The following is a 13,683-nucleotide window of genomic DNA, read 5'->3' on the forward strand; positions in this document are numbered from 1 at the left end:
TCATACTTCATTAATGAAAAGTAAACTAATATTAGACAAATATGAACTTTAAAGTTCATATTTGTCTAATACAACCTGATCTCACCAGAATGCGTGACTCCACCACGACTCCTTAACACCACAATGCGTGGTGGACTCACGAACTTTGTTACATTTGCGTGTCTGCACCACGCAAACAAGCCCAATGTAAAGTGAATGAGGCTCCTTTGTCGTGGTGCACACACGCATTTCTACAACGTCCTTCAGGGAGCTTTTATTCTATAAAACGTTTTTAAAATATACTTTATAGCTTGTAGTAACTCGCGGGAGGCTTATTTTATTTTATTTGTATTCATAATAATTTTTATTTTTCGTCAGAATGTATTATGTTGCATTAGTTACGATTTTTTGTTCTAAAAAAACAGTGCATTGTGTGTAATACAACTGTGATTTTTATTAAATTAGTTAGTTTTTAAAGAAGGCCAGAGCTTCAGCTGTGTCCAATAGATTGTTCCCTTTAGTTAACGTTTTTTAAAAGAACATTATATTCCAATTTGATCATGTCCCCTTTATTGTATTACGGAGAGCAATGGGAGCATCCATTCCCATTGGATAACGGAGAATTTTACCCCGGAAGTAAGTATTATCCTTACTGTCGATTGATGTCACAGTGATATCTGCACGACTCATCAACTAAAAAACACCAGATTATCCTTGTTGATTACACAACATTGATTGGTTTAAGTTGTGTACAATACTTTTGTAATTTTCCCCTTCGATTCGGAGAAACAAAGATTTGTTCAGTTTAGGATGGCCGAAGACACTACACTACCCAGAATCCTCAGCTATTGTTCCACGTTGCCTCAAGCTCTGTGATTGGTTGACCTCCAACTGCATTCCATATGAAAAAAAACGTTTCGTTAAAGATAAATCATACTTTATACAGCAGTGCTTGCTTTACTCTTTGAAAGTCATCACATGAATGCATTGTAAATAGTACACATCTGTCGTAGTTCTTTCTTTATCTACAGAGATCTGGCCTCAAAATAGACCGGAAACTATTCTTTTACCGTTCTGTTTTAATTTCACAATAAAGTTAGTAGTAATAATTTGTTTGATATTATTGTTTTTTATTAACTACTCATGTTAAGACTATCTTTTCTGTGTTGCTGTGGGGTTTTTCCATCGCTTTTGTGTTACAAATATCAAAACAATAACTAAATATACGTCGTAAACTAAACCAGAAACAGCAGTATATTTTATTTTGTTAACACTGTAAACTTGACAGCTTTTTAACCCAAACCACCTACTGGTTAAAGCACGTTATTACACGTTTAGAGTAATATTGAAATCTTGAAAAGGGATGTCCAAAATAGCAATTATATACAGTTTTTAATTAACTAATTAATTTGTAGAGAATAACGAGTAATGTATATACTTTATAGGGATCTGCAGATAAATATTTAGTCTTCTCAAGCACCAACAATCATTACATTGCATTTAGCTGACGCTTTTATCCAAAGCGACTTACAATAAGTGTGTTCGACCAACAAAATACAACCTTGAAGAAAACAGAATAAAAAGTACATCAGGCTTCATAGAGCAAAAACATTTCAAGTGCTACTCAACTGGCTTTAGATAAGCCAGTCCTCCAATCAATTATCTCTCCTGATTGTTGACACTTGACAATCACCTTCCCTGAATTTTACTCAGGTGTAACTAAAGTCTGCTTTAAGGGTTGTTTATATTTCACATCATTAATCAGAATCTGTAAAGTAACTAAAATAAATGTAGTGGAGTAAAAATACCAGGTTAACCTTAAAGAAAGCCCTCATACTGACGCTGTGTACAAGAAGGGGATGAACAGACTCTATTTTCTGAGGAAGCTGAGATCCTTCCACGTGTGCAGCAAGATGCTGGAGATCTTCTAGTCTGTTGTGGCCAGTGCACTCTTCTTTGCTGCGGTCTGCTGGGGGGGGGGGGGGAAGTGATCAGGAAAGCTGGGTCTGTCATCGGCATCAAGCTGGACCCCTTTGAAGCTGTGTTGGAGAGGAGGACACTGAACAGGCTGTTGTCCATGATGGATAACCCACCCATCCTCTCCACCTGCAGCTGGACAGACAGATAACCCCACCCATCCTCTCCACCTGCAGCTGGACATCCCACAGGCCATACAACTATTAAACACCTGAACTTTGAAATAACATCCATAGCATTAATCTGGCTGCTACTTAGAAATGATTTGTTTAATATATCATATTCCAATCCCTTGTATAGACTCTTATTGCACTATTTCACTTTTTACTATTTTTACTAATTTTCTTTTTGTATTGACTTGCACTATTTTTTCTGTGTATCTGTTTTATTGTGTTGCACTGTTGGAGGAGCCTGTGACCTAAGGGGGGGGGGGGGGGGGGGGTAGGACACGTTCGATTCCTGTTTTGAATAGTGTGGCGTCGATGGGTTTCATTCCATTTCAAAATGCTGTTTGTTGCTCAGCGTACACTTCGCGCACTGCCACTCCAACATCCAATCACAGAGGTTGAGGACAAATCACGGGGTTTGTCAAGCAAAGCACATGGTGGAGTCCCAAACGATAGCTGAGGATTCTGGGTAGTGTAGTGTCTTCGGCCATCCTAAACTGAACACATATTTGTTTCTCCGAATCGAAGGGGAAAATTACAAAAGCATTGCACACAATTTAAACCAATCAATGTTGTGTAATTAACAAGGATAATCTGGTGTTTTTGAGTCGATGAGTAGTGCAGATAGCACTGTAAAATTAATCGACAGTAAGGGGAATACTTACTTCCGGGTGTAAAATCCTCCGTTATCCAATGGGAATGGATGCTCACATTGCTCTCCGTAATACAATAAAGGGGACATGATCAAATAGGAATATAATGTTCTTTTAAAAACCGTTAACTAAAGGGAACAATCTATTGGACACAGCTGAAGCTCTGGCCTTCCTTAAAAACTAACTAATTTAATACAAATCCCAGTTGTATTACACACAATGCACTGTTTTTTTAGAACAAAAAATCGTAAATAATGCACCATAATACATTCTGACGAAAAATAAAAATTATTATGAATACAAATAAAATAAAAGAAGCCTCCCGCGAGTTACTCCAAGCTATAAAGTATATTTATTATATATAATTAAAAACGTTTTATAGAATAAAAGCTCCCTGAAGGACGTTGTAGAAATGCGTGTGTGCACCACGACAAAGGAGCCTCATTCACTTTACATTGGGCTTGTTTGCGTGGTGCAGACACGCAAATGTAACAAAGTTCGTGAGTCCACCACGCATTGTGGTGTTAAGGAGTCGTGGTGGAGTCACGCATTCTGGTGAGATCAGGTTGGTCTAATATTAGTCATCCATGATTTAAACATAATAATCCAGGATACAAGCCACCTGCAAGGTAAATACAGAACTGGTTACAAAATAAATAAACGACAGAGTGTTTGAAAGCGTAACAGTTTTATGATATCACTGCCCCATCTAAGACACGAGTGGATCTGACTTTAATTACATTTGAGTTGAGTGTTTCGTCAACCTAATGTGTTGCTTAAAATAATACTTCTGCATACAGTATGTGACACTGTGAGTGTTGCACGGCCAAATACGGCTCAGCTGACTCAGATAAGGAGATAATATAGGCTATGATATTATATGATCGATGATCTGATTGAATGTGATATGAACGATAAGTGCGACACGTCGGCGTCTTCTCTGCATACAGCAGTTTAAACTGTATTTCCTTTATCCTGTAATAGCTTCGTACACTGAGCTCTGATTGGTCAGCAGGCGGTGCTTTCACTGAGTTGATCTCTTTTCTATAGACGCCGGAGGCGGGCAGCGTCAGGTAAAAAAAGTGATTTAGCCTTCCCAAACCTGAGCCTCACGCGCCGCCTATGGTAACACTTCTTCAGCAGTGAAAAGCTTTCTTCTCATGGTTGACCTGGCTTGCTTAGATATGGTGTCAGCCATTTTGACTCAAGTGCTATCCAAAGGCTTTACCCATAATACATTTCTCAGGGCCAAAAGGGTGTAAGTGCACTTACGTCCTTTTGGCCCCAAATAGTTCAGTGTGTTCTGTGTTAGGTCTTTTGGTTTTTGATGAATAACTCTGGATTAGTTTTGAATTCACATGCACCCTTTTGGCAGTAGAAAGAGCTCATCGAGAGCTTTCATTTGATATATATAACTCATTTTTGACCAAAATGTCACTTACGCCCCTCTGGTTCTCACCCCTTGAAATGTGATGCAAGATATTCACTTGTAATGGATTATTTTCCAATCCACCTGTTTTACACATCAACAGGAAACAGCTGACTGATGGAGAACAATCACAGTGGAGGACTATGGAAAAAAGTGTAAAAGATTTATAATAACTCGGTAGGGATATTAAAGTCGTCCTCTAATGGAATATATAAATATATATAATTGATATTTGAGTGTTGTATGTCTGATGATGATGATAGGGGTATAATTACCTACGGAGGAGTTCACATTCTACAAATGTTAGTCAGATTAGAAAATGTGAACAAATAAATTAACATGGGGGGTGGGGAACTAAATCTACCTTAATGTCGTCTCAGCTTTTTAGAAGTTGGAAAACGTTTTAGTTTTTGTATACTGCAGGGTAGCATGTGAAATGTACTCCAGGTGTAACTAAAGTCTTATTTAAGTGTTATATTTCACAATATGAATCCAAATATGTAAAGTAACTAAAGGTACAAAATACATAGTGGACTAAAAGCACCCAATTTACCTCTGAATTGTAGTGGTGTACAAGTAGCATAACATGGAAAATACAAGTAAACAAGTATCTCAAAATTGTCCTTAGGTACAGTAGGCTACTTGAGTAAATACACTTAGTTACTTTTCACTTCTGGTAGACTTTAGTTTTCCAGGAGGAATCCAGTAAGCACGAGTATAAAGCCAACATACAACCTGGTGGATTAGTTATTCCACCCCACAGACCTTTACTGATGGAAAGGAAAAAATAAAATCCAATGTTAACTGATGGAGTAGCCTACTATGTGAAGTAAATCCTGTTTGTACATGAGGGGCGGACCCTTGATTTCCCTGCTGCTCATTCATCATCTACATCCTTTGTGTAAGTGGTCTTCCACGTAACTGCAGCCGCCCTTAAAAGCACTTCTGAGGGAGGGAGAGAGGAGGCAGTCCCGGGCACCCGGCACAACATCCACCTCCACCAGCTCCGTGCATCTGTCACCATTTGCACCAACCAAGACCGTCGCGATGGAAAGGATTATTTTATAACTTTTCCCCATCGACCGGAGAGACACAAACTCAAGCCATTCCACTTTTCTGGGCTCAATAATCCGGTTTTTATCGGTTTATTGTCTCCAATACACGGATCGTCGCAAGCAGGAACAACATGTGAGTGTCTTCTTCATCATTTTAGGCAAGATTGACAATTTAACACCATCTTTATCTGTTGGTTTTAATTATCTTTCGTTTTAATGTATGCACCTAAAGGCAACAACTGAAAATGTTGAATCTTTTAGCGTAGTGTAATGCAGCAAGACTGTTTTAACAGATTGTTTTATGAAAACAAAGCAGTATAGATGGCAAACATAATAGAGGTAATGCTGATTGTTACCAGTATCCTTTATTAATTGTAAAGTCCCGACACAATTATCAACTTTAAGATAATTGAAGTGTGGCATATTGTGTGCTTTCGTGTCAACATGTGAGTCCAGAACAATTACAAGTGAACTTTCATTATCAACAAAGATAACTATACGATTTAATTTGTTTTAACGAATTGACTGCCATGTAGGCTCTGCGTCCATAATTAGCCTTGGTTGACCTTGTTAGTTTGTGATTTTTCTGTTTTTGGTGGGGGGTTACTCTCCTATTTGCCCCACATGGGAGTGTCTCTGGGGTCGTGAGCATAACGAGCCCTGGCACGACTTGTTGGACATGTGAGAATTCTGAAGCTCCAGGGGTTACTTCACGTTCTAAGTACATTCCACGTGTTCTTCCAGAAGTTACACTGGTTAAATAAATAGTGACAAGTGTTACTTTGCTTTTGTTATGTTTAAAAATGGAGGGGATGATACACCTCTGCTGCATGTCTTTTGTTTAGAGCAAACCTAGTAAAGTCTTAGGGAGAAGCATTGTACTGTCTTTTATGCAAATCCTATTTAAGTACATGCTGATCTATTATGATGTAAACCTGCCCTCAGGCTGTTCTTTGCTTTGCTGGCTACATGAAACAGCAAGAAGTATGTTTTGAGTATGCATTGATATTGTTTTAAACTGTTTATTGTTAGTGTACTGAAAACATTTCACACAAACCCCAAATTAAAGTATTTTCTTATGGAGCAGTTATTTGCAAAAAATAACAACCTGTTTTCAGTCCTTCAATAGTGAAAATAAAGTTCATAATCATTTTTAAACAACACAATACAACATTTTGACTGAGTTTTCAGAGATTCATATTTGATTCCTCATTGCAAGTGTCATGCTTAATGGCATCCTCTACAGTCTACACCACACACATTGTAATGAAATGTATAATATTACTACAATTCAGTGGCAAGTCTTAAGTTGAATAAAATGGAAATACTTGATTTAAGTACCTCAAAATTGTAACTAAGGCTGCGGCCACACAAGGACGAAAACGGTCGTTTGCGTTACTGTTTAGTGTCATATAGACCGTTCGGCCACACGAGGATGACCGAATATGGCACTAAACGACTGAGGAAACGATAACGGGTCCCAAGGTGGATAGAACGGCATACGCAACGCTCTGGGGGGTCCAACGGCTCCGTGTGTACGCCCGATACGATCATTTTCTGATAATGATGAGGCAATAGCCCCGCCTCTCCCCACCTCTGCTGCTCACCCCCGCGTCAAAGTAAACTGCACACTGAATTCAGATTATTTATCTTTCTCTCGATATGGATCTAAACGCGAGTGAAGTCTAATCTGACAGGACGGAGACACGCAGCTCTGCTCACCTGCAGCTCCTCCCGCTGCAGCAAAACACACACTTCAAGTCAGATCATCACCCTTAGCTATTTTAATTACCTCTCAAACTCCCTAAACTAGTTATAAATATGTTTATTTTTACTGTCGGCCGGGTCACTCATTACTGGATCAGCTGCTGCATGAGACAGACACTGACGCTGTCCGAAGAGAGGGAGGAAAAAGAGAGGCTCCGTGTATTTTATTATTATAATATATAGAGTCGTTATTCATTTGTTTTAAAGCTCAATAAATAACAAAGAAGACCTTTGACCGGCACTTTTATAATTTTGTCCGGAAGATTTAAACTTTAATACACGTTGACTGGTGAAAAACTCTGCCCGGTTCCCTCGGCCCCCACCGCGGAGAATAAACAGAAGGGCAACCATGCTTCTTCGCTGCTTTTGTGGAGGAAGTTACAGCGCCACGTACAGGCTCCTGCATATGTACTTCAGCTTCTCCAGCGGTTGGAGCTAAACGGAGCGGTCTCGTGTGGACAGACACTATCCGGATAACTATTGCGTGTGGACGGAAGCTTGTTTGCGATTGCGTTTGCGTTAATCCTATGCGTGTAGCCGTTTTCGTCCTTGTGTGGCCGCAGCCTAAGACAGAACTTGTGTAAAGGTACTCAGGTACTGTCCACCACTGCAGTTCAATTGGTTTGGGATTAAACAATGTAAATGGCTCTTTCTGATTATCTAGATGTTTTTGCCCTAACTCTGACTGGCTGTGGTCTTTGTCTTCCCCCAGGATGAACAACAGAGACCGCTGGAAGGTGTACAAGAGGGTGGGTGTCATGTTTTTCCTGGCTGTGGTCGCGCTGACTGTTATCCAAAGAGGAAGCATCAACATGGGGGCTCCCTTCCAAATTGAAAGGCAGGCTCGGACAGATACCTCAGAGGGGGGGGAGCTTGGAGCTGCTGGGGAGGACAAAAGTGACTTGAACCTGGGAATTAAAGGTTTCTGGAAGGCTAGCAAACACCAGCTGATGCCTAAAAATCGGATCACCACACAAAAGTCCCGGATCACTGAAGACAGCAGCCCGAGAACCTGGGATGTTACCAACACCAACTGTAGCATCAACCTCAACCTCTCAAGTCAGAACTGGTTTAATAGCCTGGAGGAGAATTTCAAGCAATTCATGCTTTATCGACACTGCCGTTACTTCCCCATGCTCCTCAACCACCCAGAGAAGTGCACAGGCGATACATATTTACTCATGATAATAAAGTCTGTTGCCACCCAGCATGACAGAAGAGAGGTCATCAGAAAAACCTGGGGCAAAGAGCAGGTGATTGATGGAAAGAGAGTAAAGACCCTTTTCCTTCTTGGTAAACCCTCCAGTGTGGCAGAGAGAGCAAACCACCAGAAGCTAGTGGAGTACGAGGACTACATCTACGGGGATATCCTCCAGTGGGACTTCCTAGATAGTTTCTTCAACCTCACGCTAAAGGAGACTCACTTCCTCAAATGGTTCCACACCTACTGCCCCAGTGTACGCTACGTCTTCAAGGGGGATGACGACGTCTTTGTCAGCGTAGACAACATCTTTGAGTTTTTAGAGGGCAACCAGGCAAAGAACCTGTTTGTGGGCGATGTGATAGTCAAGGCGCAGCCCATCCGTAAAAAGGAAAACAAATACTACATCCCCCTGGCTCTGTATAATAAGACACACTACCCTCCGTATGCAGGTGGAGGAGGGTTTCTGATGGATGGGAATCTGGCGAGGAGGCTTTACTTGGTGGCAGACACCCTTGAGCTTTACCCCATCGATGATGTCTTCTTGGGCATGTGTCTGGAGGTGCTTCAGGTTACTCCTATAAAACACAATGCCTTTAAGACGTTTGGTTTGGTGAAAAATAAGAGCAGCAAATTGAACAGAGAACCTTGTTTCTTTAAGAGCATGATTGTGGTACACAAGCTGCTCCCATCGGACCTAATGCACATGTGGCATATGGTCAACAGTGACCTGGTGTGCTCACAGAAAGTGGAGATCCTATAGCTTGATGGGAGCACCAGGTCAGGACAGCACCAACACGCTGAGCTGTACCTTGGTGGACACCGTGATGCACGAGAGTCCCAGTAAACTCTCCCTTATGTGGGGAAGGACCATGGACCACATCAGAATTAGCTGTTTCTGTTTAGTAGTGCAATTTTTTGAGGATATTCCTCAAAAGTCAAGTAAATTATACAGAGATTTTAAAACGTTGTAGAATTGTGTATTTATATTGGCATTCTGAAGGACTTAATTCTTTCAGAGACAACCAAAGTTTAACTGCTTCCTCAACGGTCTTGCTGAGGAGGACAGTTATTGCTTGGCAACTACAGGCTTTTTATTTCATTATGTATGTGTGAGGTTCTCCGCCTTATCACAGCCGGACACACTGTCGTCCTCCCCTTGTCAGTGGCCAACACATTTTTTTCTCCTTCCTTCTGGTTAGATATGGTTGAGGCTTTTCATTGCCAAATCACCAATGGTAGCGATCCGACTTATATTAATACCTAAAATGTAACCAAAAGTGTAGTATGAGGACAAGTGGTAAATAAACCATGAATATGTATTTGTAGCAAAATGTGCTTTCTGATAATAATGTTTAGTTGGCCAGTGTGATCTTGAGAATAAAAAGGCAGTGTGAGGCGGTGCCCTGGATGCTGGGGTTTGAAAGCCATTGCACTTGCTACACAGACTTTAGTTATGCTTGCATTTTGGGTTTGTATTAAGTGTTATACATTTCCTTCACTTGAGTCAATGTGTAATTCTGCAGTGGCTTCAAATCAAGTAAGAGACGATTCTCTCTACCTCAGTGATTCGGTCAATTAAAAAAAAAAAATCATAATTAGTTTGGGCTTTTCTACTGTAACCCTGTTATCTTAATATGAAGCACATGTTCCCTAAACTGTGTTTTTAATCAATGATGTACTGTAGAGGTCCTTGCACTATTATTTTGGAATATGACTGACTTGATCTACTACTACTACTGGAAACTTTTAAAATGAGATGTCTAAACTTGTTACATGTTTGTGGATTTGAATGTGCTGATATACTTGACATGGATTTGGTTAAGGGTTTACAATGACACTGTGAACTAAAACTAATGCTGGTACGAGAAACGACAATAAAAAGGAGGAAAATAAGGGGTTCTTGTATTTAATTTAAAGCCTCCAATGAGCATAATAATTTGATGTTTGATGATTATAAAACTGAATGTTGTGGGTGATGGTGATGTAAAAATCTAAATGTACAAAGAATGTCATTTGTAAATTAAAATGTTAAAAAGTTCTCTTTGAAAATCTGTCCTATATTGGCTGTTTTGTGTTTGGTTTATCAGCATTGAATATCTATGTGAAAATCCACATCAGGTCACACAACAAAAGTCTTGTCGGGTATCTGTTACACTACTTAACAATAAAGAAAACATGTATGCTCGGTTATGAAAATCACAATGGTGTATCTAACAATATATTAAGTGCTCATTTTGATCAGTGTTCAGCAACTTAACACGCACGCATGTCTTCTTAGTCTGCCTGTGATGAGATGGCGAAGAAGTGTGACTTGCATTATTCCTACACTGAGTGTGACACCATTGCTGGATTATAGCAGAACATCCTTTTTAGTGCAAACAAAGAATAACATTGAAAGACAATGAACTTCATCGAATAAACTTCTTTTTTAATATGGTAAATACTCTTCAACACAGTCTATTGTGTTAGTTTTCCGAAAGTATCTGTCCATCCTCCCGACTGGGTGTGACATTTCACATCCGTCAACTATTGTGTCTTTTTCACTGAGAATGAGACTGACGGTAAACAGTGAGGAAATTAAGAGCTTTAAGTTGGCCTAAAAAGTAAAAGAGACAAAATCAATACCTTCCTGTTCTTTACAATGTCCTGCAGGACAAAGATAATAAAGCCTCATAGAAACTGGATCCTCCGATATATTGTGTTTCCTGAAGGGCGCACTTTGAGATAAAGCTTAACAAGATGAATCTCACAACTGTCCTCTGTGTGAAACACAATGAACAAGTGATACAGTGATAAACCTTCCCAAAAAAATTGCTGAATCATTTATTGTATTTTCACAAGTTTGATTAATTCACTATGACCGCAATGTGCAAATCGTATTACTAACGAGCCCTACATTTCTATTTTAAGACATTGATTTGGTTCAACCAAAACGTACTAAAGTGATGTAAGAGAGTGTGTAATTAAACATGTTTTATTGGCAGCTGTGACCTCATCAGTCAAATGTCCTCTTGTTTGGGGTCCATGTAGTGGTGTCATCGTGGTGTGAGGAAGGGTGACGAGACTAATTGGTGGCAATGAATTCATCAAAGAAACAGGACATTCCTCTAAATAGGCACGAACCAACTCTTACATGTTTGTATTAGATTGAACTTAAGGCAGCACTTTTAAACTCCTTTTTTTAAGAAGGGATATCCTCTCCATGATATTGTATAAAACAATTAGTCAGTTAACATTGAGAGTAGTGAAAACATTCCGTACCCAAAATCTATTATGTTGCTTTACTTTGTGTACTTAAGTTTTTACATTAGGATGTACTGAGTGTTAATTGTAAATGTGTCTGTATGTGTGTGAAACAAATACATTTGTACCTGAGAGCAACAGAACAAACAATGATTCATATCTCACTGCCTTCTGTGTCTGCTAAACCTGCAAGGAGAGAGGAACACAAACCCACAGCTAAAAGATGTGCAGTTAACATAGGAACAATAAAAGACACACTATTGTTGCTAGGCTGTAAACAAACAAGTGATTTTTCCCTTGCTGAAAAGCTATCATCTAGTGTAAATGTCCCACTCAAGTGATGATATTTGAATGTATGCAAGCCTGCAGACCAAGAGCTGCACATTTGTCGAAAGTAATTGGAGGAAGCTTTTGATGCGAGTGTGGTCAATGGGGTTGTCTGACAGAGGCTGCAGGGTTTCACACAAGCCCTCTATTTTCTTCAAAGGCCTCTGGAGCACCATCATGGCTGAAGATGAGAAAGTTGTTGCAGGGGTTTAAATTAAAAACGAACATTCCACACTGTACATGCTGCTGACTATGGCATCTCTATCAGCTCAGACAACCTCATCTAGCAGCTGCGTAAGTTACAAATCATGTTTAGCCCAGTGTAGATAACAGTAAAGATAATAATTGGACATAACATGGTGTTCCACATTGCCGAACGTTACTTAATATTATGTAGTTTGGTGGATGGATTACACATGATACTTAAATTAACTTTTGCACTTTTTATGAAAAAAACAAATGCTCTTATATTGTCCCTTACTTTGGAAAAACCTGGATTGAACTAAATAATCACGTAAACATTTGTTGGTAAAGGTTTATGCAAAGTTATTTACTTTCTTGCCAGATTTGGATGAGAAGATCGGAAACACTGTATAACGCTAATTATAAAACTACAGCAAAGCATTGTCACAGTATTCAATCAAAATGATGACTGAATAACAGTGGTTCAAAGTCAGCATCTTAATATAGCACTTAAACTATTAAATCAGCAGAGAAACACACAAATACATTTCAGTAGCCATTGTTACCAAAGAAGGACTCCATGTTATTTACCTATGTGTTTTCCGATCAACTCCAGACTTGTAATGTTTGTTAGAAACAAAAGAACAAAGCTCTCTTTGATTTCAGTTCAAACATTGGTCCCCCTCTGCTTTATGATGCGGGAATAATCAAATTGTTTGAGTAAGAGAGCAACAGCATCAATAAAGATTTCACATGCATTGTTCTCTGGCAGGGAGGAAACAAACAGTTTGTTCTTCTTGGTAACATACATTTGGGAAATGTCGGTAAAAAAATAATAATGAGCATTGTGTGCCCACTCAGCAGATCAGTACACTGTAGTCCTTGACTCCACACATCACACTGGAAGAGAGGCCAAGGCAATGCAACTTCATCTGTGCCATAGGACACCATGTACTTGACAAAGCTCCATTGTGAAGAAGACTCAGAGCTGTATGCTCCCCTTTAAAGAGGGTCCTATTTAGATCAGCCACTATACAAATGAGAAAGTATGAGTCTCTGTCCTCTCTCCTCTTCACAATGTCCTATTGACTCAGTGTCCACTCATGAAGATGCTTATGGTTTGTCAATGAGTGAAACAGCAGCACCCTCAATCATATTCTCTCCCATTACTTCCTATAATATGCTGAAGCATAAGCAGAGTTTAGGGGAATAGATTTAATATTAACATATAAAAGCTAACTATATCAGGGATGCAAACTCATCAGGTATGAAAAAGGTGACAAGGATCCGAGCCCCCCGACCCCACGCAATATCGGCTTTAAAATGAGGAATAACAGATGATTTTAGCAGTCAGCACAACTAAAGCAGCAGTGGTAATAATAACAGAAACACCAAAGAGTCACATCTAATATAAATATATAAAAGCATTTATTTTAATTGTGTAGCAGTCAGTTTATAATTTTGGCAGCACTGTCTTTCTATCTTTATAGCCACTGGTGTAAAGTAACTAAACTCTAACTAACTAAAGTTCATAAACTCAACAAGTACTATACTTGGGTACAATTTTGAGATACTTGTACTTTATTTAAGTATTTAAATGTTTTGCTACTTTGTTCTTCTACTCCACTACAGTTCAGAGGTACATGGTGTACTTATACTCCACTACATGTATTTAATACCTTTAGTTACTTTACAGATC

At 39.3% G+C, this 13,683-nt stretch overlaps 1 protein-coding gene across 1 annotated transcript; it reads left to right on the forward strand.

Annotated features, from left to right (window-relative positions):
• The first annotated feature begins 5,125 nt into the window (after positions 1-5,125).
• On the forward strand, positions 5,126-10,269 carry b3gnt7 (UDP-GlcNAc:betaGal beta-1,3-N-acetylglucosaminyltransferase 7). The gene is made up of 2 exons (XM_034081773.2): positions 5,126-5,393; positions 7,740-10,269. Coding segments are annotated over exons 1-2 (1,254 nt in total). The 5' UTR covers positions 5,126-5,391; the 3' UTR covers positions 8,992-10,269.
• Positions 10,270-13,683: the final 3,414 nt, after the last annotated feature.

Source organism: Pseudochaenichthys georgianus, chromosome 4, assembly GCF_902827115.2.
Source record: "Pseudochaenichthys georgianus chromosome 4, fPseGeo1.2, whole genome shotgun sequence".
NCBI classification, from domain to species: Eukaryota; Metazoa; Chordata; class Actinopteri; order Perciformes; family Channichthyidae; genus Pseudochaenichthys; species Pseudochaenichthys georgianus.